The sequence below is a fragment of the Trachinotus anak genome, unplaced genomic scaffold, assembly GCF_046630095.1.
Source record: "Trachinotus anak isolate AG129_WGS33_773 ecotype Australia unplaced genomic scaffold, CSIRO_AGI_Tana_v1 ptg000012l, whole genome shotgun sequence".
Taxonomy (NCBI): Eukaryota; Metazoa; Chordata; class Actinopteri; order Carangiformes; family Carangidae; genus Trachinotus; species Trachinotus anak.
In genome coordinates this window covers 6,869,211-6,896,614 of record NW_027273863.1, presented here as the reverse complement: position 1 = coordinate 6,896,614, position 27,404 = coordinate 6,869,211, and the positions used below count along the sequence as shown (strand labels likewise).

Sequence of the window (27,404 nt, the reverse complement as noted above, 5' to 3'; positions counted from 1 at the left end):
GGACTCATCACTGTGGTACTGTTTAATAGTGCCAAAATATTGACTGTTTGCCCTAAGAATCTCTTGGTTTGGATTTCTTCAGTGTCAGTTGTTCAGGACTGACAATGAAGCTGAATTATCTACAAAGGTTTCCTCCTCTCCACAATAAACAGACCCATTGATTATAACCATTAAAAGTTTAAAGTTAATTTAAAGTAAGTGTTTCGAGACTCCTCACCTTGGTTTCTTTGTTAATTTCTGAACCAGACATTCAGGATGTTTTTACAGGCAACTGAATTATCCACAGAGAAGTCATCCTGTCCCTAACAAATGGACCAGGGGATCAAATCTGATAGCAGGGTGATCCAATACCCGTGTGATTAGGACACACGCCACGTAGCCGCTAATCCACCAAGCAGGAAAATCCAGGTCGGGACTCTTTACTGCATGTCATTCCTCATCTCTCTACCAGCAGCTGATCAGCAGAGGTGTCCTCCTCTCCACAATAAACGGACCAGGGGATTAAAATAAACAACAAATAAAGCAGTATCTCTTTAAAAATCAGTGATTCACTGACACGCTTTGGTGGACACAGGGCATCTTAGAGTGGATGGACTTGAGCTGCCATTTGCTGCCTGGCTGTTTTCTCTGATAACTTCTGATCCAGATGTTTAAAAAGATGATTAAGATCCTTCATCTGATTAAAATATATTGTAAAAAGTGCATTCAGATGCATGTGGATTAAAACAGGATAAAAGTCAACATAGCATAATTGAAAAGCGTCCAAATGAAACGGACCATTACCATGATTAAAATCACTATTTCTCTAGTTTGAGAATTGCTGGAAACATTTGGGATAATGTAAGAGCATAATTAAAAAATATATAACAAAGGTCGAGTGATTTTTAGACATTTTAATGTGGAAAAATTTCATATTATAACTCTCAGATGCGAATCATGGCTAAACATCCTGTGTTTAAATTTCATAGAGAGTCGAACCTCTGTCAAAGAAGGAACCATATTTATGCATGTACACAGTAAAATGCAAAGTGAGCCATAAAACACAGATTTCAAGTCCATCTGTCAGTCTGTCTGTCTCTGTGTGTGTGTTAAATGTGTGTGAGGGTGAACAAAAGTGAGCTGAGACAGTTTGGTGTAGCAACCTTTATTGGAGGAGCTCTTACAACAGTCCTGAGGTTGTGTGTCCTCAGGTAAAAATATCTTCTTTAACATCATGGCTAGAGGCTGATACACTGAGACTAATAGCACCACAGATAATAACAACTGTACAGTGACTCTGGGCCACTGATAACAACGAAACTGAAGGACTGGAATTTACAGATGAGGGGATCTAAAAGGTGTGTGTGCGTTTTCTGTGTGTGTGTGTGTGTGTGTGTGTGTATGGGTGTGAGGGGCTTGCAGCATGAGTCCCATTAAGTTTCTTTTCCAGCCTTCAACCATGACAGATGTTTTCCTACCTCACTGATGAAGTACCAAGGTGTTTGTGTGTGTCTGTGTGTGTGTGTGTTTGGCAGAGGCCTCTGTGCTGCACAGACAATAAAGAACAGGTTTCTGTCATTTGAACCAATGACCCCTGAACAACAATTGCCCAAAGCTACATGTAAAAAATGACCTCACCATTACACATATACATGTAAGGCATGTACACACAGAGGTGCTCACACATACACACACACACACACATACACATATGTCCACACTCAGACAGACTCACACATGTTGTGTCCAGCTGAAGTGTCCTCATTCGTACCAGGTTGAAATGCTGATGGGTTTTGTCTGCTTGATGTCACTTCCTGTTTCCTGTTTGGTGACCTAACAGAGCTTTCAAGTGATGACGGGTGTAAGTTTTCACCAGGGTGGGAACATGGTATGACTTTTCAGATTATTTTTTTCCAAATGCTTAATAAAGCAAAATTTATAAACTAAAGCTGACTGGCCAATCATGAGCCCGCCTTCCAGGTTAACAGTCGTTTATGTACAGCAAGCACTTGCCAAAGAATTTGTATCTGTAAGTTTCAGTTCACAGCTCTGGTTGGTTCACTTGTGTTCTTATTACGTAAAATTGTGATACTGTACATCCGGCACCACTTGAAAGAGTGGTAAGAGCTACATAAAATAACTCCACAATGGAAACGCAAACCTTCAAATGGCAGGAGCTGCAGTCTTGGAGAGACAAGAGTATAGCCTCAATGAGCCATTTTAACTCGCACCAGTTATTTGAGATAAGGCAAAGCTGATAGTGATACAGGAATGCAGAATACCTGAGTAGGAATCAGCCCAGTGCAACTGAAACTTAGAAATAAGTTTACATGTTGCCATTTCTGATGGCACTCCAGGACTGAACTGCCTCCTTTTGAAATGGGACATTTTCACCCTGAGCTTTGCCTCCCAGCAATTCCTTCCAATTGTTTATTGTCGCTACAACCTCTAAATATCTAAAATGGTACCATCATTTGGTTTATGGGCTAAAGATCCAAGAGTATAGAAGGTGGATTTGTACACAGCCTGACATGGTCTACCTTGGAAGTTCAGCTCAGGGTAAAAATGTTCCATGGACATTTCATTAAATTTTCTTTTGTTTATAGAAACAATTAAAAAAAATTAAAAATGTCATCAAATTGTTCTTAATCTCTTGCCTGGTAAATTAAATGTAGAAAAAAAAAGACGACACTTCCATTTGTTTGCCACACAATCACTTGTCATTTCTTTTTTTAAAAAAAAAAAGTACTCAAACACAGTGTACGGTAAATGAGTGAGACTGAATATTCATAATGGGACTAAAAATCTAAAGCGTGTTGGTCCTGTTGTTTGTGGCCCTGCACTTAGCGCATGGACACCCTGCGGGAGACGGTCTGGGAGAAGACCCCGCGGAGCAGAGAGGGGTAGTCTGGGACGCGGAACAGGTGGCGCTGGGCGTAGGTGATGTCGTCTTGCCGCCCCCTGCTCACCAGCGTGTGCAGGTGCGCCTCATTGACCTGGTTGCCAACGGCGATGACAAAGAGGTCCACCCCTGCGTCTGCCACCTCGCGCACACGTTTCTCCAGCACGGGCTTGGTGACGGCCTGAGACCTACCGTCAGAGAACAGCACCAGCTTCTTGTTGCCTCCTGATGTGTCTCCACGGCCACGTAAATTCCTGACGGCAAATTCCATGGCCTGTAACACGTTGGTACCGTCATTTTGGAAGGCTGCCTCTTCAACTTGATAAGACAGCAGGGTCAAATTGGTGGTCAGCGGCTGCTCCATGCGGGCTTCTCGGCTGTACTGAGCCACACCCACTCTGACAGAAGCACCCCCGTTCCTCTTTGCAGTCAGGAAACGGTCGGCCAGGCGGCGGACAAAGGTCTTGCTTGTCTCGAAGTTCTTCTGGCCCACACTGGCCGAGCTGTCCATCATGATCAAGATATCAGCACTTTCAGTGAAAGTGACTGCAACACACGCACACACACACAGGCACAATACATCAGATCAGTAGCTGTTTCCAGTGGTTCTGTAAATGTCAGAGTAGAGATGTAGCAAGGTGCAACACAGATAAAAAAAATATTTATACATTTTCAATTTACATAACTTGTAAAACATACTTACTGGGACATTTGTAGTCAGGGCATCTCTTATCTGGAAGAGAAAACAACAGGGGTTCAGTCAGTTCATTTGGTGTTGGTACAAAATATTCAGTTGATGAAAACTGCACAAGGATGTGTGTTTGTGTGCAGGTAGCCTATGTGTGTGTGTGTGTGTGTGTGAGTGTGTGTGTTCACCTTGACAGATTCTGGATGTGAGGTTCTGCAGGAAGGTGTCATCAAGCAGCTCAGCAAAGTTCTCCAGGACGAATGAAAAGCCTGGTTTGGGGTCACTCTTACACACCACATCTCCAAGCTGCTCCCGGTTGGGCTGACGGCCTGAGTAGTCCTTCACTCCTAAACCACCCACCTGGAGATGAGGAAACAGGTTCTTAGGTTAGCTGCTACTTCAGGTGTGGCGCAAACATTTATTTACATTTACATTATCTGTACAGGTGCATTAAACTCACCCTGATGTCTTGACCACAGAGTACGTTGAGGGGAACCTTGTCCCTGGAGATATCAGAGCGGCCATCGGTGAGAACGAGAACGACTCGGTTCTCTTTCCTCATCATCTTGATTGTGTTGTTCAGAGCAAAATCAAGGGCCTCGCCTGTGTATGTGGCCTCAGCCAGCCAGTTCAGGTCTCTCACTAACCTGTGCACAGACACATTGAGATTTGATGACACAAAAAATACATGGCTTCTAAAGAAAAGTCATGATGTTTAAGAAATCACTCAGACATACACAATAGACTTGTTTGCTTCCTTGTCAATAATGAAGTAAGAGGAGTGAAATAATTTCTATTGTACATAATATAACATTACACAGGTCTGCTACACAATTAAGTTTGCAGAGTAGCTGTGTTTTCAAAATTACGTGGCTTCACTTAGATTGAATGAAATAAAAGTGAAAAGCTCTTTAAAGCAATTGTTCAACATGTTAGGATGATATCTGCTTACTTTCCAAGAGAATGAATACCATCCCCATGTCCATGCATTGCACTACATATGGAGCTAAGGCTGGAAGGTGATTAGCCTTGTGTACCAAATGGGGAAACAGCTCACCTTCAAGGTAACACACCTAAAAGCCCCCTTTTGTTTGTATGGATTAAACAAATTAGAAACAACAACTTAATATATATATATTTTTTAGAAGTTTTAGTTGGCGTATAGTCTACTTTTGAACTTTAAGGAGAGCCAAGTTAGCTGCCCCTGCTTCCAGTCTTTATGCTAAGCTAAGCTAACTGGCTCCAGCTCTGTGGTTATCATATAGGTGATGATCTCATGTCACTTCTGGCAAGACAGACAACAGACTATCTTTTTTATTTAAAATGTTTAATTCTCTATTTATAAATAAAGTAAATAAATGTGTAATTAAGTAATTAACTGATAGAGATAAGCCAACTGTATCGTCTTCCTTCCTGACTTTTGCTGAGGGAGGGGCAAGTTCTGAACTGAGTCCAAATACTGTCTGCCGCTATGCAAAGTTGAGGCAAAGTGTGTGTAGTTTCCTGCTGAAACACTAAACTCAAACCGCAGCAGCAGTGGTGAAACTGAATCATTATGAATCATTAGACAAAACATTTAAAGAAGGAGCCACAGAAAAAGCATTAAGGCAGGAGGGATTGTGATCGCATGCATGTGAACTCACTGTTTAAATTCAGTGAGACTGTCAGTGTTGATGCCCAGTTGGACAACTTCTTGGGCTTGCGCTCCACTGTACTGGACTACACTCACTCTGGACTCATTACCTGCAAACTGGAAAGAAAAGCATTGCATGGTGACTGCGTGTTTTGGTCTGTGTGTGTTGTGTCTAAAAGCATGTGTTTTCTTCTGTCAACATTTGTGCGTCCCACCCATCCTGACTAATTATATCCAAAGTGGAAGAGGAGAGTCACTGGAGAGACATATGAGCAAGCTGCAAAACCAGAGAGAATATATTTCATTCACACTTTCTATTTTGAGGTCTGTTCTCAAGGCAGGGAGTTCCTAACATCTCTGAAAAACAGTTTTCACAACATTGCTGGTATTCGTTTGAATGAACACACATACAGCTCAGTCAAATGCCAAGACACAGGATAAATTCAGAGAAGGACGTTACCTTCACTTGCTGGTCTTTGATCAGTCTGTCTATGACTGTGATGATAAAGTCTTTGGCAAGAGCAAAGTTTGTGGAGCCGATACTCTCTGAGCTGTCCACAATGAACGCCAGGTCCAGAGGGGCGCACTTACACTCTGAGGACACACAAATACATATAAACTAAATCACACTGGCCAACAATCATGATGATGACTGTGTTTAAGATTGGGGACAAACTTACCACAACAGGCTGCCAAGTGATTAGAAAAGGATGGAGAAAAAAAACACAAATCAAAGTTAATTGGCTGTGCAGAAAAAAGTCGAAACACAACATAACCTGTGCAGCCCTCACATTCTTCAGGCTTTGATTGCATGTTTGGCTAATCAGGCTCTGAGTCAAAAAGGGCAAAGTGTTTAACTTAGAGTGCGGTAGTGTGGCTTCATTTCAGTGTATGACTTACAGCAGAGCTTCATGATGATATCCAGGATTTCACATTCCTGTAGAGAGAGGCGGAGTCCATGTTACAGTACTGTTAAATCACATTACATAACTTTTAAATATAACACATAACCAGGTCCTAGACTGTTTCAAGCTGCTCCGAAAACACAAAGAAAATGTGAGAATGGTCCTATTTTACTTAGGAGACCGTTTCGATGAACGGCTATGGGTTGTTTGTTCAGGAAATTGGATGTGTGGCTTTTGACTGAACATACTGTATCAGTTTCAGGTTGAAAACTAGCACAGCCTGAAGAGAAAATTAAGCCTGTGGTGCTTTGCTGTGCTGCCCCGGGGTTAAAATGAGGCCAAGGGTTCAGATTAAATAGACTGATTCAAATTTTTGTGTACTCACATCAGTTCCTGGTGGTCCGGGAGGCCCAGGAGGTCCCTGGATGGAAAGAGAGTGAATGTGAGCAAAAAAGATAGGAAGACTGAGTGATTCATCCCCCTGATAGATGTGTATGTTTATCTGTTTAAAAACTGGCCAGACAAAGGTTTATCTGGTCTGACTTCAAGATGACAGAGACTCCTGGAAGAGTCTTTTTATTTTAACTGGAATAAAAAAAATGGTGACTCTTTGGAAAATCATTACTCCCTTGACTGCAAACCAGAATCCCTCAGTCACAGAACCCACATCCACACCCACACATTTGTGTGCGCTGCTATCTTTTTGCAACAACATGTGAATCTTCCAAAAGTTCATCGCCACAGCACTTTGTTTTTTTGCTCAGCTGCGGGAAAAACCATCTGTTTTGTTTTAACAGACATTAAACTCAGTTTAAGAGCATTCTTTTCTGTGACAAAGACGCCAGCGTAGCCTGCACGAGGGAGAGAGAGAGACAGAGAGAGACAGGCAGCTGTTAATTGCAGACAAGAGAAACTGACCCGAGAATCGCATGATGCAAACTGTTCATGAAGAAATATGCAGCATGGACACAAGTCAGCAGAGAGGCAGAAAGAAGAGGGGAGGGGAGGGGAGGGGAGGGGAGGGAGGAGGAGGAGGAAGTGGAAGAGGAATAAGAAAGATGGGAAAGTGTGCTTGGGTAGAGTTTGGGAACTGATTGTTTGCCCCAGAGAACATGCCTTCATACACAGTTTTATATATAGATCCAATCTTTGTTGATTTTTTCACATGGTCCAGTACCACAAACTTCTTGCCAATTGGTGAAAGAGATGGGAAATTACACTATCTTTCCTACTTCACAGCGAGCCAAACAAAAAAAAAAACTAAAGGATGCCATTTTTTATGTCTTAGCATGTGGTTTGGTTTTATGTTGAGTGGTGAGATTAATCAAGTTTAGCTCAGTTACTGGATGTCTGTGGGATCAGTGGCGAACTCCACCCACAGGTAGGGAAAAACACAGCGTTGAAGGTTTGTTTTGTAAGTGTGAGTTTGGTGATTTTCTTTACATTTCTTATTCTCAATAAATCCCCCAAGAAAAGATCAAAACCAACATCCTACTAATGAGGAGTGCCTGTGAAACCAAAGCCTGTTAAAGCTGATTCCTCCTTGACACAAATCTCTGTTTTTGTCCAAAATCCATTAAAATCACATCAGTGAGTCACAACATGGAAGTGAATAACATGTTCCTTCATTAACATAAACACAGGATACTGTGTTACTGTTATTCTATTGACCATTCAGGTGATGTCAATACTCATGAAATCACTGGATGTGTATTAATCTGCAGATGAAAAGAGTTCCCAACAAGTACACTATTTACTCCTGTTTGAGTCACATTTAATAAAAGCTACAGAGCCCAGGTGTGTTAGGAAATTACTGACTGATTCTTAAGAGTGAAAACATATATTTGTGATCTGTTTTTAGAGATTTACGTCTTCTGCAGTAACAAATGGGTTTGGGGCTGAGTGCTACAGACAGGTTGGGGAAGCAGGAAGTTATTGACAGATGGTGTTTATCATTGGATGTGTTAACAATAACAAAAATATAGAATATTGCAATATTATTATTGTTAACATTAATCCAAATCCTAAACAATGACATGATTGTGTGGGATTCCTGTTTCTTCTGCTGTGGCAGGGACATTTGATGAAATCCCACTCACTTTGTTAAGACTGAAATCAGTGGCTTTATATATATGTAAATAAAAAAATATTTTTCAATTTAGCTAGGCTGAATTTAGGATTTTAGCTTCAGCATAATTTCAAACCATGCCCACTTCCCACTGTAGGTATTGAGAGCATGTGGACAACAGGCCCCTCCAGTGTCTCAACTTGCATACATCTGGAGATAAACCTACGACACAAGCACAAGCACACACACACATGCACTGACTCTATGGTATTCTTACCGGTCTGCCCTCAGGTCCTCTGTGACCTTTGGCCCCTTTAGGTCCTGGAAGCCCTGGTTCATTGTTCTGGAAAAGAAAAAATACATGCAGATTAAGAGAAAGGCCCACAGCTGTATATAGATTCTTCTTTTTATTTTTTCAATGCATATACACTTTTTGATACGACAGGATGGATATATCCTATCCATGATGAGTGTGTGACTGATGTAAACATCAGTCACAGTTTGTTTCCTGCAGGTGTGTTATACAAACTAGGAAGCCTTCATATGACTGCAGGGGACGTCTCAGCTGCATGTTCCTCTTCTCATCTTTAAGATCATGTGCATGTGAGTGTATTTGCACATAAACTAAAATCTTTTCAATGACATTACATACAGTATTAAACATTTTCTGTGTGCAATGCAACTTTTAGGTTTAGGGTGTTCAATCATTCAAACTAAATATGGCTCGTGGTTAAAATTAATATCAAGAAATGGATTGATTACTGCAATAATTAATTAAAAATATGGGAAGTATCTGTTTTGAAGTGATTGATCCAATGAACTTCAATGGGAAAAAAATAGTGTTTTTTCCTATATTTGGTCATGATGGCTCATTCCAGTGAAGTATGGCATTTAAATCTTAGAGATTACTCATTTATTGTGGATGAACAAGATTTTTTATCTGAAAATAAACAAATATAAAGACTGAAATGTTCTGCCAAATAAGGTAATGCTAATCGACAAAAGGTTTCTATGTACTAAGCAGCAGGAATGACATACGACAGGAATAAGAAGCTTCTTAGGTGAAAACTTAATTGTATTCAAATATTTAGATATTGATATTCTAATAAGACTTATTGCTGTACTTTAGGATAGATTTAACTTTTGTAATGCTGCACTGAGAATAACACATCACAGTAGTCTCGTCTGGATGAATGCATCTGACTAAAAATTTAAATATTTATATCTAATTCACACGGGATGCAAATATCATCTACAGTTAGAAAAGTAATGGTCCTGATATGGAGCCTTGAGATAGTGCTATTGGAAAGAACGTGACAGTGACCATGGGCCACATTTTAAACGATCTAATCACATGCTCAAAAGCTCATGGAGAGAGTTTATTCAGGGCATGTCAAAATCCACTTTAGTTACTTAAAGAGCAGAAAAAAAGGTCACAGCACCAGGTACACGGTTCAAAGAGGTTTGTAATCATGGGTGTGTTTCTGGTGTAACATGCAATAAATCAATCAGGTGCCATCTTCCATTCCCTTTCAAAGCCCGGTGAGCCTGCACCGTGGCAGATTGATATTAAAACGGCAGATAAGCCAGGTGATAAGAAAGAACACTTCACTGCAGAGGAAACAGATATGCTAATGCACAATGTGAAAGCGTACTTCTGCACCCTCAGTTGAAATTTGAATAATAAATTTAAAAAATGGTAAGTGGTAGACGACTGTGTTGGCATCTCCATGCAGTTATATCGAGTTATAGCCTACAACTATGATAGGATATGCCCTTAAAATAACAATGAAATACTGTGCCATTGACTTCAGAATAGGCTTTTGTTGGTTGATTGCGCAATTATATGCATAAACAATGTTCCTGCCCACATCTCATTTTAAAACCAACACACCCATGGGCGTCCAGATGGGCGCATTTACTTTTGCTATTTAAACAATGTCGGTGCTGTACAGGAAAATATCAACTGCGCGGGTCTAAAACCAAGTGGCAACCCACTGAGATGTCACCCAGTGCTTTGTGAACTGCTGCTTTGAAGCCTTGAGTTTGTAATTTGGTCTTCACCATCTTGGTTTTTTGAAACCAGAAGAATGAGTGAGGGGTGGGTCTGACCTGCTCTGTACTCTATCCTGATTGTCAGCCAGGTCACCATGTAGCCCTGCCCTAATGCATACCCTGCTTTATTGTCTATTTTCCTCTAAATGGGACCATAATTCAAGAAATTAACATCATGTTGTATTGAAGAAGACTTGAAACTAGCGACTGAGACCATAAACTCGTTAGGAAAATGTTTACTGTGGTAAAAAAATCAAGTGAGAAGTAGGGTCATTTTCCCATAGACTTCAATACAATCAGACTTCTTTTTGCAACCAGTGGAGTCGCCCCCTGATGGTCATTACATAGAGTGCAGGTTTAAGGCTCCTCAGCACTGGCTTCACTTTTCAGACCCAGAGTCTAGGTCCATTTCTGTATATAGTCTATATCTAAAACTAGCAAAGATGCACTTTGCACAAAAGTATCAAAAGAAAAGAATTTTTTTATTATTATTTTTTTTTTACTTAACATTAATTTGGTGACTGCACCAGTAACTTTGCAGATTACTTTGCTCATTTATTTCTTTTAATTGATCTTAAAGTCTAAAAAATCTCCAGAACAGAACAGAACTTGTTTACTTGCTCTTTTACTTGTACATGTTAATCAATATTTTACTATATGTCAGTATATCATTTTAGAAGGGGTTATAAAACCATTGCCAACATGTAGTCATTCTGAGAAAAGCCTCTAAATCCATTTCAAATCTTAATTGCGACCAGATATGGGGGTCTCTATCCAGCTATCTGCCACACCAGCGCAGCTGCAGGGAGAGAGAGCAGCTAAAGCCCCTGCAGCTGCTGCACTGGGAGACTGCAGAAGTGTGGAGAATAAAGAGCTTAACACTGTAAGTCAATTTAGGAAAATCATCTCATCTTTAACTTGCATGTTCCCACAGATGCTGTTACACACTTTAAAGAAATGAGGACGGTTTGGTTTGAGGAAGGCTGTTGGCAGCTTCAGAGAATTTTAAATTAATGAAAAATTGAAAGAAACTGAGGGTGAATACCATGCAAGATTATGTTATGCCCCAGATATGACTTTTGAAATGGTTCATAAACTCATGAAGATTAAAGGGTAGTGTCTGTTTTAAAGAAGGAATTCAGTCATGTACAATATTGAACCATGTATACAGGCTTATTTTTGGAAGAGCTGCCTGTATTGTCTTCAGTAAGAATGGACAAAAAACACAAAGGTGACTCAGTGTCCTCAAATCCTAAAGATTATTATTAGACAAACTTGAACCTTTAATTCTCTGCTTCAGACACAGTCTGATTGGTAGTCATGTAAATACTTATTTACAGATCATTGTGCCAGACAGAAATAAGATGTAGTGTGGACAAGAGGGCAGGCTGGCACTGTAAAGTCACAAATCATCACAATAAATCTTTTCTGCTCTTTGATCTGAGTTGGAAGCCGACTCAAACGAGCAGATCTGTACCTCTGCTGCACAACCACGTACCTCCAGTGGACAGATATGAAAGAGAGAGGGAGAGGGAGAGAGAGACGGTACTGCCAGCACCTGGCTTTTAACACACATACACACACATACATGGTTGCTGTCAGCCTTGAATAAGGAAACACACACGTTTCCAATTACTGCACATTCTCAACTTCAAACACTCTGATGTAAAGAACTTATATTACCCATACACACAAACACATGTCGTGACCATGAGTTTATGGCGTCATATTTGACGACACATGTGACTGATTGTCGTACCTTCTCTAACATGTGTATATTATCATTTCAAGGCACGTTAGCTGAAAGTCAAACGTTTCCACCTTTATCTTCTCTGACACACCCATGTGTATCCCCTCCTGTCCCCTCTGGCCAGAGAAAGGCCAGGCAACAAAGTACGTGTCCATACAGTGTGAAAATATTTAAACAATTTACAGATCCAGTTGTTCAAAAATCACAATGAACCCAGTGGCCTTAGATTCTCTGAAAATGTTATAATTCAGTTTCATGTCTCATGATTTCAGGTCAAACAGATTCCACTGTCCTGTCCAAAACTGTGAACGGCTGAGAGTAAAACTTGTGGAGACAAACAAGTGACTGTTCTGAGAAAAAGACATAACAAGGAACAAAGAGATGAATGAAGGCCTCTAGGGATAAGTGGAATACAATGGATTCAGTTTTTCCACTGAGATACATTAAATATGGCATCTTGTTATGTATCTGTGTAAAGAACGCAGTCACTGACCAGTGAAACAGCAGCAGAGGAAAGACTAATGACATTTTAGGCTATTTGCTTGTTTATTTTTTTGCGAGTTAGATGAGAAGATTGATACCATTCCCCATCTGTGTGTTAAATACAGTTAGCTTAGCATAGCACTGGCTCTGGCTTTGTCTATGACCATGTGATTTCTTTGATATGTTTTGGTCCATTTACTTCACATTCCTGCTAATCACTTTCCAAATCTCACCACAAGTTTGTAGTCTTAAAAAAAGTCAGCAGAGTAACAAACAGGTAGCTTTTACAAGTTTGAAATCAAGAAGATGTGATGATTCCACAACTGTGGGCTCTATTTAAACAGTCTCGAGCGCACGGTCTAAAGCACGTGGACAGATACATGAATGAAAACATGCATGTGCTCTTAATTAATCATGGGAGCGTTTTGAGTGTAACATGCAATAAATCTGAGCGCCATCTCCCATTCCCTTTAGAAGCCAAGTGCACCTTGTCAGATTGCAGATTATAATGGTGCAGTGTTTCACACAGAATCAGACTCTATTTGTTGTCATTTACATATTGGGACTGATCAGTGAGCCCAGTCGCGGTGCATACACACAGCAGCTCTGAGCGCCCTGAGGGGCAAGAAAGGGCTGAGCGAAACAATGCGCTGCACACAGTGAAGCAATCGTCATGACTCTTATGAAGTGTAGTGAGATAAATTTGGTCTTTGCTGAATGGGGAACACTGCGTGTAACAGGCAGAGTGTATGTGCTCTGTGCATCCACCTATGTAGACACACGTTACTCTCATGGCAATGTGCATTAAGAAATTACAGTGAAACACTCCACCACTGACTTGAGATAGGGTTGTAGTTGGTCAGTCGCGCAAAAGCTTTCCATAGTCTCAAGACAGCAATGCTTCAACAATGCGCCTGACCACACCTCGTTTTAAGACCAACACGCCCATAGGCGCTCAGGTGGGCACAAGTGTATTTGCTATTAATGAACATGGATGCTGGGAAGGAAAAATGACAACTGTGTTGGTGTAAAAATGGCAAAGACACCTGCGTTGTGCTTTGCTTCAGGTGTAAGATGTGACCCTGTGTCTTCTAAACAGACTTGTCCTGTTTTCAGTCAATGATATGGCCCCTTGTAATGAAGCCACTCATCTACACAGCTATAGAATCAGTTATAGAGGTTATAAAATGTTTCCTGTTTGCTGCTGTCAAGGACAAGCAATGATTGGAAAGAGTAAAAATTGGGGCGACTGAGTGAATTATACTTCTGCATCTAATCCTGTGCTGTGCTTCAGTACCACCACGTCCTGATGAGCGGTAAACTGATCTGACGCTGTAAATCCAAAGCTTACAAAGTGTGACTCCTCTTGAAGAAAAGAGGTCATGGTGCTCTGATGCACAGATGAGAGAGAAGCTCAAACATGTGCGGAAATGTTTATGCCATGAAACATGAACCTTGGAAATGCAGTGATTTTAATGTAAACATGACCAAGTTGAGCCGGGAGTTAAAGTGTTAAAACTGGCATACTATATGGACATGGATGATCACGTACATGTACAGTCCACACTCACACTCACACTCACACACACACACACACACACACACACACACACACACACACCCCCAAAAGAGTAATGTAGTCCCTTCATCGTTTCTGCTCATTTCCTGGTATCCTTAACAACGACATATACACAGCTGCATCACATCACAGCCATCTTCCCTAGCAACACACACACACACACACACACACACACACACACACACACACTTACTTAAGAAAGCATTCCCAGCTGCAGAGCAGAAGGAGAGAGAGCAAGAAGGACAGAGTATAAAAAGAGTTAAAAAAAAAGAGCGATGAAGTGTATAAGGGGCTAACACAGAAAAACAAAATGAAAGACAGAAATTAAAAGAAGGAACATTTTGTTATGTATTACTATAAGTGTTAAACCAATAAAAAAGAAATATGTAAATGTGCTGACAAAGTGAGACATGTGATTCACATCCTGTCAGCACTCTCTGCCAAGGAGGGATTGAGGAACGATAAAATGAGATCAAGAGTGAAGAGCAACTCCAAAAAGGAGACAAGTCAAAGGCAGACTCACATCAGGGCCTGGGTCTCCGGGCTCTCCGTCATCTCCTTTGGGTCCAGGGGTTCCCTTGCCTCCCTGAAGGTCACAAAGCAAATGTTAGGAGATTTTAGTGAATTTCAAACAGGGATACTTACATTCAGTGCTGATGTTAACATTTATGTGAAATGTAAAGAACTAACTAGGCCCATATAACTGATTGCTAATAAAAGTACAGCAACGGCCTGATTCTCAAGTTCAAGGAAGTTTGAAAGATGACCTACCGGCTCACCAGGGTCTCCACGGGGCCCAGGATAACCCTAAAAGAGATGTAAATGTTCAGAATCTAAACATTCAAAGGTAGTGAATTATGTTACACACACACGACGTACAGATGTGACCACATACCTGGAAACCGTGACAGCCTATAGTGCCATTTCCTTGGACACCATCCTCTCCCTGAAATGAAGAAAGAGAGACACTTGAAAACTCACACACACACACACACACGTACACACATATTCAAACCTCATGGCAGGGTTTATGATGGATGGCGCACATCTGTCTCTCCCCCTGTGTCCCCCTCTCTGTCTCCCATACTCACCCTCTCCCCCATCTGGCCTCTGTCTCCTGGAGCTCCTTTGATTCCTCTGGGTCCCTTGGGTCCCTGGTAGACAAAAGGAATGATTACATGAGAAACAGATGAATATAACATGACATGTGTTTGCTTGGATGTTGTCAAGACACTTTATGTGTGTGTGTGTGTGTGTTTGTGTGTGTGTGTGTGTGTGTGTGTGTGTGTGTGTGCATACATGTGTACGAGTGTGAATAAAAACTCTAAATTACAGTCTTCATGCAGCAGACTGACTTTTAACTGCTTACGCAACAGTCAGTAATCTGTTACAGGCCCTGGCTGGCCGATTACCGAGATCATGAGATGTGTGTTCGAACGCTTTAAAGGTCTTGTAGCAATGATTGTTAACAGTTGTAATATACATGGTAAAGATAATAGCAGTTTTTTGATTGTAGCTGATGCAGTAAACTACACATTTATATGGATTATCAAGCTAAATCAGTGGTTTCATTGCCATGTTGGAGCTCTTTTGTTTTAGGCTTTATTATCGTAAAGCCTCTGAAAACACAGTTTCAAACCTTTAGCACACAAAAAACTCAATACCTCGGTTTGAAAGCTTATTTCTGTCCTATGATATTAAACATTCATGACTGAATAAGATAAGTAAGAAAGTATTCTTTATGAAGAGTGGTCAGCTGGGATTGGCTTCAGCTCCCCTGTGGCCTATAAGAATAAGCAGTGTGGATAATGAATGAATGAATGAATAATACTCTAACACTTAGCTAATCTGCTTAATTAGGACTGTTTGATTAACAGTGACAAGACACTGTCATTAACTTCTGATTTAAATGTCGCTAAATCCTGATCGGTGCACAGAAGCAGTGATTTTTTCAAAGTTTCAGCTTTGCCACTTGAAACAAGTGAACAAATGTTAGACCAATAATTACATCTAAAATAATTAAAATCTGGACTGACTTTGGAAGACAATTGTGTGTTTAAGTAGGAGCTTATCACTAACTGTGTGTGTGTGTGTGTGTGTGTGTGTGTCCTGTTGGACTCACCTCTGGTCCAGGTGGGCCTTCATCTCCTCTGTAGCCAGGAGACCCGGCCCTGCCAGGCTCACCCTGGAAAACAACAACACTGTTAATTACCTACATTTGGCTCATTTTTGAAGGTTTCTCCATGAATCGCTTCTCCTCATAAAGATGTCAAAATTCTTTTTTTCACTCAAATTCTACTGTCTTTCAAAATTCGATGACTAAGACCACAAGCTAACCTGAAAGTTTCCATCTTAAAGAGTCACTTGACACATGGCTGAAAAGCAGTGATTCACTTCCCTCTCTGGTTAAAAGCATCACGTCAGTTTCACCTCTGACCACACCTAGCCTCACAGGTGGGTGTGGTCTGAAGTCACCACAACTGCAGGTGATGTCACTATGTACTGACCCACCCTGGAGTACACTTCTACATCACTGCAGCCAGGTGAGAAGTTAAACTTCTGGAGATCAGTAAAATATGATAATCTGCTGTTAAGTTGCTCTTTAAAGGAAAAGTTTATTCAATTAAATTTTTTTCATATCTTTGTCCATCATTTCAATTTGTTTGAGTACATTGTACAAATCAAAGTAACTGCTGAGCTCTGGGAACTTGACAACTTATGTTTTCAGTTTTGTTTTTACCATGCCTTATGCACATCCTGTTTTATTTTGACTTCACCAACTCATTTCAGATTCATTTCCTGCTCTCATGTGTTCCCCCGCCACTGTGACTGTCTGCCCCGCCCTAATGAGCTGCGCCTGTGTCTCATTAGGTCCATTTCTATTATCCCACTTAAGGCACAGTTTGAAATTGCAATGTTACAAACAAGCAATGGAAACATGTTAATTTTGAAAAAAACACCCACATAAGGATTTTTTTTCACATTCAAGTTGTGGTGATTGCTATATTCAGATGGGCAGTTCCAACGAAGAGGCAGAGAGCTGGAAATCTGTTGTCACGTTTAATTGGAACAATATCGCGAGAGGAGAAAACCCAGCTTTATTCGCATAACATCACTTAATGGAAACACAGACCATTCGCAATTCTATTTTGTTGACTTTTCTAAATGAAAATCCTTTGTGACAACAGTTACAGCCCCAGCTTTGCCTTTAGTGTATGACTTTTGCTCAAGTAAAGTCCCTTTCATTTTTGGAGAACTTCGCCTCATTCTGAGTTGTGCATTTGAGTCTTTCATTGTTACATTAAACTGAAGTGTTAGCATTAACTGATTAGATTTGATGATAGATCAATCTGAAGTGCTCCAATAATGCATTATTTCCAAAATGTAATTATTTTTATGTGTGTATAACAATCTACCAGCTAAAGTGTCATATGCTGATTAAGTAAAAAAGTTGTCAGGATGAGGTAAATATAATTTAAATGTCCTGAACAACATCCTCAGCACCGCCACTAGTATCATGCTAAAGCTTCCAATTAGCAAATTGCAAAGACTCTTTCAGGTCACACAGTTTAACGTGTCAATGCAACAGCCCAACATTGTAGACAAACCACTTGTTTGTTTAGATTAAGCCAAATAAAAATATGATAATATCTTAATATCATCTTTATCTGCCCTTTGTAGTTATATAGCCTGGCCTCGCACAAAGACTGGAAGCAAAAACAGCGGAAGTGGAAGAGTTGAAGTTAGCTCTGGCAAAAGTGCAAAAAAGAAACGCTCCCTCTGTCTGTGGTGTCTGACATTGTATACTATGCATTTAACACATAATTTATAGTGATAGAAAACAAAAAGCAGTAGTTGATAGGAGTTAGCATTTGAATAGCTGCCATATCCCTGCAACAGCTGGGCCCGGCTGCTGTATGCGGCACCTCTGTCCTGTCTTTACAGCAAAGCACTTGAATGCATTGATGGATACGTACACAGGAACCTTTTGCAGCTCTAGGAAGGCATGTTTTTCACTTCTGTTTGAGACTTAATGTTCCTCTGTTTCCTGCCTTTGAGCGCAGGCTAAATCACAACCAGAACTATCTATGTCCTGGATGAACAGAGCTCAACTTAATATTGTTCTTCTGGTCTGACTCTGTGTTTGGCAGAAGAAAAGAATATCTCCCCAAAGGTCACAGTGCTTCCTTAGATTAAAGTTAACATTTGCATATTGCTAATGTATTAGAATTAAGTGCTATGTAATACCTTAAAATGTAGCTTGACAGTGTTTAGTGAGTGCAAATGATGTACAGTATATAAATGCATGTGAGGCTACAGTTTTTCCTGAGTGTATGAGGTAGGCCTAACATGTCAGTTATTCCATGTTTTCTACAGTTCAGTTCCTCACCAGTCATTCAGCCGAAAGCACAAAAGAGCCATTGAAACTTCTGACTTCACGGAGGTTACCACAACTAACGCTTGTAACGTATTATTATTATTACACTGCCTGGTGCCTTATTAAGAAAACCATACTGAGGCTTTGGCTCAAGCAGACGGAGAGAAGGACTGAGTCAGAGGGGAAAGAGTGAGTGTTGATGTTCCCAGGAGGAGTAAAAACTGAGAATGAGAGAGGGGAGATGGAGCATACAGGAGTGGGCAGCACTCTGGGGCACCAGCCAGATTTGCCTCTGTTTAAGCTTCTGTCAATGTACTCCCCCTCAACATGAAATATGTATGTGAGTGCTCACACGTGCACGCACACAAGGAAGCATGCAACTGGAAAAAAAAGGATGCTGCCAGAGAGAAAAGTGGGTGGTTCGTTTTTGGGGCTGTGCCGCCTCCTGAAACAACAGGCTAACAATCAGTGCACGTAGCTCCTGTTTGTGCCTATTTCCTAGTCTGTGTGTGTTTATATTTGAGTGTGTGTGTCTTACAGGGTCTCCGTTGGGGCCAGCTGAGCCCTCCCTCCCCTGCTCTCCACGGGGTCCTGGCTCCCCCTGACAAGCAAAAGAAGAAACGTTTAAGGCGAGCTAATGGAGACAGAGCCAAGTTTTAAACAACGTTAGATCACTTGGGGTACACGGGACTGACACTATAATAATAAGTATGGCTTCCATTAAGGTCAGTGTGGTCACAGTTGACTCAATAGAAGGGCCAAACTGCATTTCCCATGAACTTCTTAGGAGGAGAAGCTGAAATCAGACAGCCCCTGAGGGACTGGGGATCTATTCTTCATTCCACCACATCATCATCCTTATCATCACTTACTGGTTCTCCTCTTGGACCTCTGTTTCCACGGGAACCTTGCTCGCCCTTCTCTCCAATTTGTCCCTACAAGAGGTTGTAAAGATATTAATTCATACTTTGGGAGCTCAAAAGCGTAAACACAGTCATTTAAAGTCAATATAAGTCTCATTTATTTACCCCTTCGCCGCGAGGTCCATCCGCTCCAGGTGGGCCCTGAAACACACACACACATAGCGGGATATTAGATGGGCCATTAAAGGTCACAAAGTTGATAACTTTAATATCGTCCAGCAGAATTGTTACTTACATCGTCACCACGCTCTCCTTTGTCGCCATCAGCACCACGAGGGCCCCGATCACCCTGTCGTGACACAGATATTTATATGAGTCATATTTCTTGCTCTGTCGTTTGTCATCCTCCTGTGTCTCTCTTTGCATTGATTTACCTGAGGTCCCAGAGGTCCATAGTTTCCAGGCCTTCCTGTTTCACCGTCTCTTCCAGGATCTCCCTGAAGATACAAAATGTCTATTCACACACCACAAAAAGACCATCTGACAATCTTTGACAGCACAAGTATTTCCAAAATCTTACTTTAACTCCTTTCTGTCCATAAGGACCAGGGTCTCCCTTTGGTCCGGGCTCTCCCTGCAGCCCCTGGAAACATAAAGCACAGAGACAGTTTCAGTACATGATCAAAAGCAGCTGAAGCCACAAGACTCAATCTAGAAGGCCGCTGTGCATGTATGCTCATGTGCGCATGTGTGTTTGTTCATTCAAACAATCTGACAGCAGAGAATGTAAACGAATCGGTGATTAAAGAGCTAATGGCCTCAGTCAGCCTGCCTCCAGGGCTCCAGACGCAGGGTGTGATACCGGTCAGGGCCGCACTGACAGCAACATTCCTAAACATGCAAAGGGCTAATCTGTAAACAATGAAGCTGAACCTTGGGCAGATACGGAAGTGGTTTGTGTGAGTGTGTTACTGTGTTCGAGAGAGAAATCAAGATGCAAAAATAGAAAGATACAGAGAGTGTGTCCTGATACCTGCATGTCTGAATGACTGTGCATCCGCAGTCCTTAAACCTGATGTCACTGTCATTGTGTGTTAACATCTAATGACTGGTTTGCACTTGGTTGTGATTCATGTGGTCTGAAGACCATAACAGTGGGATTATTCTACACATACAACTAGACATACAACTCACATCTGATCCAGGAGATCCTTTACAGCCAGGAAGACCAGGGAAACCAGCTTCACCCTAATGAGGAAAACCACAGAAACATGTAGGACCATAAACCTCAGTAAAATGAAGACAGCCAGATAACCAGAACTGCACTGATTGGATGTTGGGGTCTGTAACTCACCTTGCGTCCATCAATTCCATCATTTCCCCTTTGACCTTTGTCTCCCTGAGAAGGAAAATCAGATACAGACGTTAGAATAAATGAGAATAAATGTGGCAGAGCAGGAAACGAACCATTCGATTTCAAAGCGACCACAGGTAAGAGAGCATCAGGAAGAGCTCACCTTGTAGCCTTTGTGTCCTCTTTCACCCTGCAGGAAACAAGGACAACATCAGTCAGTCATGAATTATAAACAACCTGTACTGAGTCCATTTAAAAGTATACAATTTGTATTTGTGTGATCTTTTCATACCTTTTCTCCTCTTCCACCACGGTCTCCCTGGAAACAGAAATACACACATCATTATTATCATCAGGATATGCAGTAGGGTGGTCGTCATAAGGTGAGTAAAGTCTGACATGACCGACTGTAAATACAGTCAGAGGGACTAGACAGTGTCCTTGTCAGTTTTACACCACTTTGTTTCTAGGTCATAAATATTTATGTGAACCAAAAAATTGGATAGGGGCATACATTATTATTTCAAGTTTGTGGCACAGGATAAAAATCTGTTTTAAATACTTGGCTGGTAACAAGGAAGCCATCATATAGAAATGGCAACTGCTAATGTTGAAACAAACAATATGGAGAATCTTACTTTGATCTTAAGACTACGATATGAACAATATGCAAAACACTGGAAAAAAATGTCCGTACACGTGTGCCAATAAGATGTAACTCATTACACGTCACTGAAACACACTGTAAACCCATTCACTTGGCTTGGTTAGGTAGCTCCATTAAATGCCACTGGCACAATGCTACCGTGTTGTATCATCCATTACTCACAGCTTTTGTATGCATCATCATTGTTGATACTGCTAAATCTCTGTAGCATCCAGTGATTGGAAACTAGGAAATCTATTCTCTAGAGTAAAAAACATAGACACTTGTTAGAGGTAGAAGTTCACTCTACCTTCATTCCACTGTAACCAACGGGACCAGGATCTCCAATGTTACCCTGTAACACAGCAAAAGAATTCATTATTATTAGGTTGTGCTCCATGTTAGATACAAGGATTGTTGTGTCTTTTTGCATGCGTGTGTGTGTATGTCCCTTGTGGATGAGGATGATTGTGGAACACCTACCACGTCACCAATATCTCCTTTCTCTCCGGGCATTCCTGGTCTACCTGTTTCTCCCTGTAGACAGGAATAACAAACACAAGTTCATTAGATTATTTGTTTCCCAGTGAAACTGAATGCACTGGCTGCAATGGGTTTCTGACAGAGGATGCATTCGTATTATAGTCACACCTTTCCGCCAAGGTCTCCTTCTGGTCCTTTGGGCCCTCCTGGAGCCTGCAAGCAAAACAACAAAACACAACCAATGAAACACTTGCTCAAAACATGAAATCCAGACAGCAGGTGAATTGTTGGGGATGTAAGAAACGGCATACTTACATTGCAGTCGAAAGAGCAACACTAGAAAAAAAAGAATAGAAAAATTATGAACACCTTAAAGCAGGAAAAATATCTTTATGTCACTGTATATGACCTTACTGATTATCGAAGAGTAGGAGACATGGCATGACCCTGTGATTTCTGTTCTGATCTCAAAGTGAAATACTTAAATAATAATGTTCACTGGAGTCTGGTGTGAACTTAACATCACCATATCTAACTGTCAGAGGACAGCAGGGCTGGACAACAGGTCAAATGTTTAACATATAACTGCAGTGATTTTGTCAGAGATAGAAAAGTAGCCAGAATCCTGAATATCACAGCAATCTTAATTTGCTTTTTATGTGCTCATTTGAGCTTCCTGTGGTGCTCCTGTGTGACTCCACCATGTTTCCTGAGTTTGAGTTTAGCAGAGTTTACATGGCAGCACAGATGGCCAGTTACAAGACTGAGCCAGCAGCAAGCGATAAACAGCTCTAGTAGCCACAAAGTAATAAACAGAAATCTGATTTGAAAACATTTCTAAGCTTTTACATTTATCCAGGATACAACACAGCTCTATTATTTTAATTAATTTATTAATTTAACCTCCATCACAATTCTACTGTTGGGAGGTTTCAGCTAAAGAATTGAATAATCACTATCAATAATCAATAGTCCTTCAGTCAAAACAAATCAGGCAGAATCATAACTATCAAGATACAAACTGCCAAAAAGCTTAAAGTTATTGTTGACATTTTTTTGCCATGTTGCTAAGCTCTAAATGAGAGGAAATCCAAGCCTGTGATAAACTAATGTGCACACAATAGCTGTAGACTTTCTACTTTAAATTTATTGTAGTAAGCTAACAAATGCAAAAAAGATTTCCTTAAAAACATATATGAAAAAAACATACCACATCCTTTGTCTCGTTTGTCTGAAAGGAAGGAAAGAAAACACAGGTTAATTTAAAATCCAAATTTCAATTCTGTTTATAGAGTCACAAGAAGAGGAGAGGAGAGAAGAGGAGAGGAGAGGAGAGAAGAAAACAGGATACATACGATCATATCAATGATGGTTCGAATGGTCCCGATCTTCGTGGACCTGGAGTCGTCTGCGGCTGTAAAGTTCTGTCTGTAGGTCTGGTCTGTGGCAATGAGTGACAGCCTGGTGTCCTGGAGAGACACAAATTACAAACATCCTCACCCCCAGGCATGAAAGTTGCACCTACATTACGGTCTCTAGTAAGCAACAGCATGTGTCTCTAAAAGCTTTATTCTACTTAGCTTCAGTTAATGTGGCCCTAATTTCCCACAATATCCTTGTTAACTCCATTACTCAGTAAATGAATCTATTAGCCTTCTTCACATCTCTCTGAAATTTAGGTCACCTGTCCTTTTTTGTCTGACTCCAGGCATCAGGCCACAGAGTTCAGACAGTGTGAAGAATGAATCTTGGCTCTTGGTAGAAATCAAACATAAACATCTGACAATAAATGTTTTATACACTGTATGGTCTGCAAAATGTTGTCTCTCAATAACATTTGGAAATGTAGATACTGCATAAACTGTGTAACTGTTTACAGTCTGCGCTTTAAACACAACTTTGTCCATTAAGATCCAGAATGAACATGATGCAGTTGGAGTCAGTGGATTTGTCTATACATCTGTGTGTATCTGTACACACTCACTGATACACACACTGCTCTATTTGCCTGAGGACTACGTTGAGTTTTAGACCTTGAGAGTAAGAATAGATATATAGCTCCACTTCACTGTACTTCACTTCACCGTACTTCACTTCACTTCGCTGTACTTTACTTCACTTCGCTGTACTTTACTTCACTTTATTCACTTCACCGTACTTCACTTCACTTCGCTGTACTTTACTTCACTTCGCTGTACTTTACTTCACTTTATTCACTTCCCTTCATTCACTTCACTTAACTGTACTTCACTTCATTCACTTCTCTTAACTTCACTTCACTGTACTTCACTTCACTTCACTTCACTTCACTTCACTTCATTCACTTCACTTAACTGTACTTTACTTCACTTTATTCACTTCCCTTCATTCACTTCACTTAACTTCACTTCACTGTATTTCAATTCACTTCACTGTACTTCACTTCACTTCATTCACTTCACTTACCCGTACTTTACTTCAATTCACTGGACTTCACTTAACTGTACTTCACTTCACTAGACTTCACTTCATTCACTTCACTTCACTTCACTTCACTTAACTGTACTTCACTTCACTAGACTTCACTTCATTCACTTCACTTCACTGTACTTCTCTTGATTTCACTTTACTTGATGCTGCTTCACTTTAAATTACTTTACTTAATTTTACTTCATGTCATTTCCACTAGAGTCAGTGAAACATATCCTTTAAGCTTAAGCCTAAAACGGTGGATTTTGTCCCCCATGTTTTACATTTGAGTTGCCAGTATGGACAGAGACCAGTCACTTTTTCATTGTACAGACAATAAGGACATCTTAAAAGGCCCTAACACCTTGGTTTCATGTGTCAGCAGCCATGGATAAAATAGAGTTTCATACACCAACACAGGTAAGCAACTTCATCAGGACTGTGTGGGTGTGGTTTGATTGGATTTGATTGGCAGAGGCCAAACAACCCATTAACTGTTATTTAAATTCTGATTTAAATGTATGGCACATCAGCTTTACTCAGCTGAACACAGAAAGAAAGAAATGCAGAAATCTGTGTGGAAAATAATCCAAACTATTTTAACATAAAATTGAAGGACCCCATTACTCATATTATGAAACATTTAATCTTTTAATTTTGGGGTAATTATGCATTTAGTTGTGGTGGTTAAGGTACGGTTATGTTAATGTACCTCCTGGTCAGGTGAGATGGCGACAGCAAACACTTTGACTCCATGTTGCTTGGCTTCATTAGCAGCTTCCTGCACTCCTCCACATGGCTCTTTGTAACCAGTAATGGGATGACCATCAGTTACAACCACGATGTACTTGTTCTCATGGTAGTGGGACCCCCTGCATGCAGGCAGACGCACAAACACACACTTGGAAATAAAGTCATTGCTCACTTGGTCTGCTAAAGTGTATACTCTATGTGTGTATGTGTTGTCATTACCCAATGAGCAGCTCAGCAAGGCCACTTTTGATGGCACAGTCAGTGTATGTGCCCTTGCCGATGTATTTGATGGTATCGATGTCGTCCTTCAGGGCCTGGCGGTCAGTGCTCATGTCGCTCAGCTCTCGCACAATGATGACTTCGTCACTGTAGTGCAGCGCTCCTGAGTTCCACGTCAGGATGCGGTCACATTGGTGGCGCCTTGGTACATAGAGGTGATCAGTAGAGTAACAATCATCTCAGCAACTCAACATTACTATGCAACATGGTGCAGATTGACAATGGTGGAATGTAACTAAGTACTTTTACTCAAATACTGTACAGTCTGCAGCATGAGGAGTACTTGTACCTTTGATACTTTAACATCTTGCTGATAATACCTCTGTAGTTTTACTTAACTTTACACCATGCAGGAAAATAATGTTTGACTGGCATTGCTGGTTGAAATACCCACAGCCAGCATCAGTGATGGGTGTGGTCAGAGGTTTGCTGTGCTGCACCTGTAGCCACACCCAACAGTGATGTCACAGTGTCCTGGAGTACACCTGAACATCACTGCAGAAACATGAGAAGCTATAGCACTGGAGGTGTAAAGTCAATCTTTACATAATATTTTGAATTCAGGACCTTTATAATGGATGTCATGAAATGTAATGTATTGAGCCAATGTGCTAATGCTACTTTTGGATGTAAAGAATTTTAAACTTCCTAATACTTCTTCCATCATTTTAGATACCTGTGTATGTATGTGTGTGTGTGTGTGTGTGTGTGTCTTACATGTCCCTAAGTTCATCTATGAAGCGCTTGGTGAATTCTTTGATCTGGTCAATATAAAAGTTGGGAGGTTTCTGTCTGAGGGCGACACTCTCAGATGTATCCAGTACGAAGTAAAGATCAACAGGACACTCTGCTCACACAGGAAACAAACAAAGATGGCCGTCAGCAAATGTATCATCCACATCCTCAAGAACCAGGAAATCCAAAATGCATTCAAATCCATCCATCAATTGAAGTGACATCAGCAGGGGGATCACTGCTGCAGAGCTGGAGGCCTGCAGGCCAACATGATGCTGCATGGAGCCCCCTGCATCACACTGGATGTCATGGGGTTGCCGCCTAATCCATCTTTACACAGGTAGATTTATGACAGGTGCAGGACTTTGTCTGTCTGAGCCCATGCACTCACTGTCTGCATATAAACTAAAGTTATACTATAACTCTTACAGGTCACCTTGGCAGGTAGACACGCCTTCAACATCATCACCTGCTTTGGTTCTTTTCCACATTCATCATTCTGGCATCCACAGCAGATCCTCCTTTGCATTACACCCTAAATCTACTATTAAGGCCCAGTACTGTGAGACCAAACAAGGGCCTACTCGAGATGGGCTAGGCTACCATCATCCTCTGGTCTTACTCCCAGCTGCTCTTGTGTCTCTGCTGCTGATTTGTAAGGCGAGTCAACCTTCAGAAGTATGCAACCCAAAGACAATGAACATCTGGACTAGCTCTTGCAGCCAACATCACACCAGTACATTCAAGCACAGAAAGAACACTTTACATGCAACGCAATGCTATAAAAACCAGAAACTAGAACATTTTCTTAAAGAAAATGCGACATATTCTTTTTAGCGAACTTACCCGCAAACCTGTGTCTTTGGACCTGCGCCTGTGCTCCGGTCAGGACAACGCAGAGCAGCGCAAGGAGACTTCTGACAGTCTCCATGATTAAACTGCAAAAAAACCCCTAAAAACTCAAAAAAATACTGCACCCCAGTCCCCACACGAACAAACACCGAACCTCTCCGGCCCCCCAAGCCCGATACCTCTAAACCAATTCGGCGAACTTTTGGAGATCCAGCGCCCCGCCGCAGTTTTCCGAGACGAACCCCAGAGCGCGCAGAGGAGGACCAGAGCGCACGGAGGGAGGAGGAAGAGGAGGAAGAGGAGAAGGAGGAGGAGGAGGAGTTCACTCGCTTTCTCTGGGATGGTGACGAGGGAAATTAGACCGGAGCGCGCACGGACTAAAAGTTTACACAGTTTGCGAGATAAGTCTGCTTCCTTAAAAGGGGTCCACAGGGACACGGACACGCAGCCGGCTGACTGTACTGAAGGCTCCAACATGCACACGCGTTTTGTGTCTTGTGTTTTGTTTTGTTTTTGCACCAAAGCAAGTGCAAGTGGAAACTGATTTTCACTATGTTGTAACGTTTAAGAA

At 41.2% G+C, this 27,404-nt stretch overlaps 1 protein-coding gene across 1 annotated transcript; it reads right to left on the bottom strand.

Moving 5' to 3' along the window:
* Nucleotides 1-1,128: 1,128 nt before the first annotated feature.
* Nucleotides 1,129-27,126, bottom strand: col6a1 (collagen, type VI, alpha 1). Its single transcript, XM_071490848.1, has 35 exons — nt 26,828-27,126; nt 25,964-26,093; nt 25,187-25,387; nt 24,927-25,086; nt 23,122-23,235; nt 22,977-22,997; nt 22,082-22,102; nt 21,935-21,979; nt 21,767-21,820; nt 21,594-21,638; nt 20,930-20,956; nt 20,801-20,827; nt 20,638-20,682; nt 20,478-20,531; nt 19,864-19,926; nt 19,718-19,780; nt 19,579-19,632; nt 19,449-19,484; nt 19,293-19,355; nt 18,959-19,021; nt 16,165-16,227; nt 15,134-15,196; nt 14,938-14,988; nt 14,814-14,849; nt 14,566-14,628; nt 8,453-8,518; nt 6,493-6,528; nt 6,103-6,139; nt 5,883-5,891; nt 5,663-5,796; nt 5,213-5,319; nt 4,030-4,216; nt 3,758-3,929; nt 3,585-3,614; nt 1,129-3,427 (listed from the first exon to the last, which is right to left on the bottom strand). Exons 1-35 carry the CDS (start codon nt 26,910-26,912, stop codon nt 2,823-2,825), a joined length of 3,030 nt encoding a protein of 1,009 aa, XP_071346949.1. The 5' UTR covers nt 26,913-27,126; the 3' UTR covers nt 1,129-2,822.
* Between the last annotated feature and the right edge of the window lie 278 nt (nt 27,127-27,404).

Coding starts and splice junctions, on each gene's coding strand:
- col6a1 (XM_071490848.1), bottom strand. CDS start 26,912: ATGGAGACTGTCAGAAGTCTCCTTGCGCTGCTCTGCGTTGTCCTGACC. Junction 19,781..19,863: donor ATGGACAGAAAGGAGTTAAA/GTAAGATTTTGG, acceptor TTGTATCTTCAG/GGAGATCCTGGAAGAGACGG. Junction 15,197..16,164: donor AAGGCCCACCTGGACCAGAG/GTGAGTCCAACA, acceptor TTTGTCTACCAG/GGACCCAAGGGACCCAGAGG.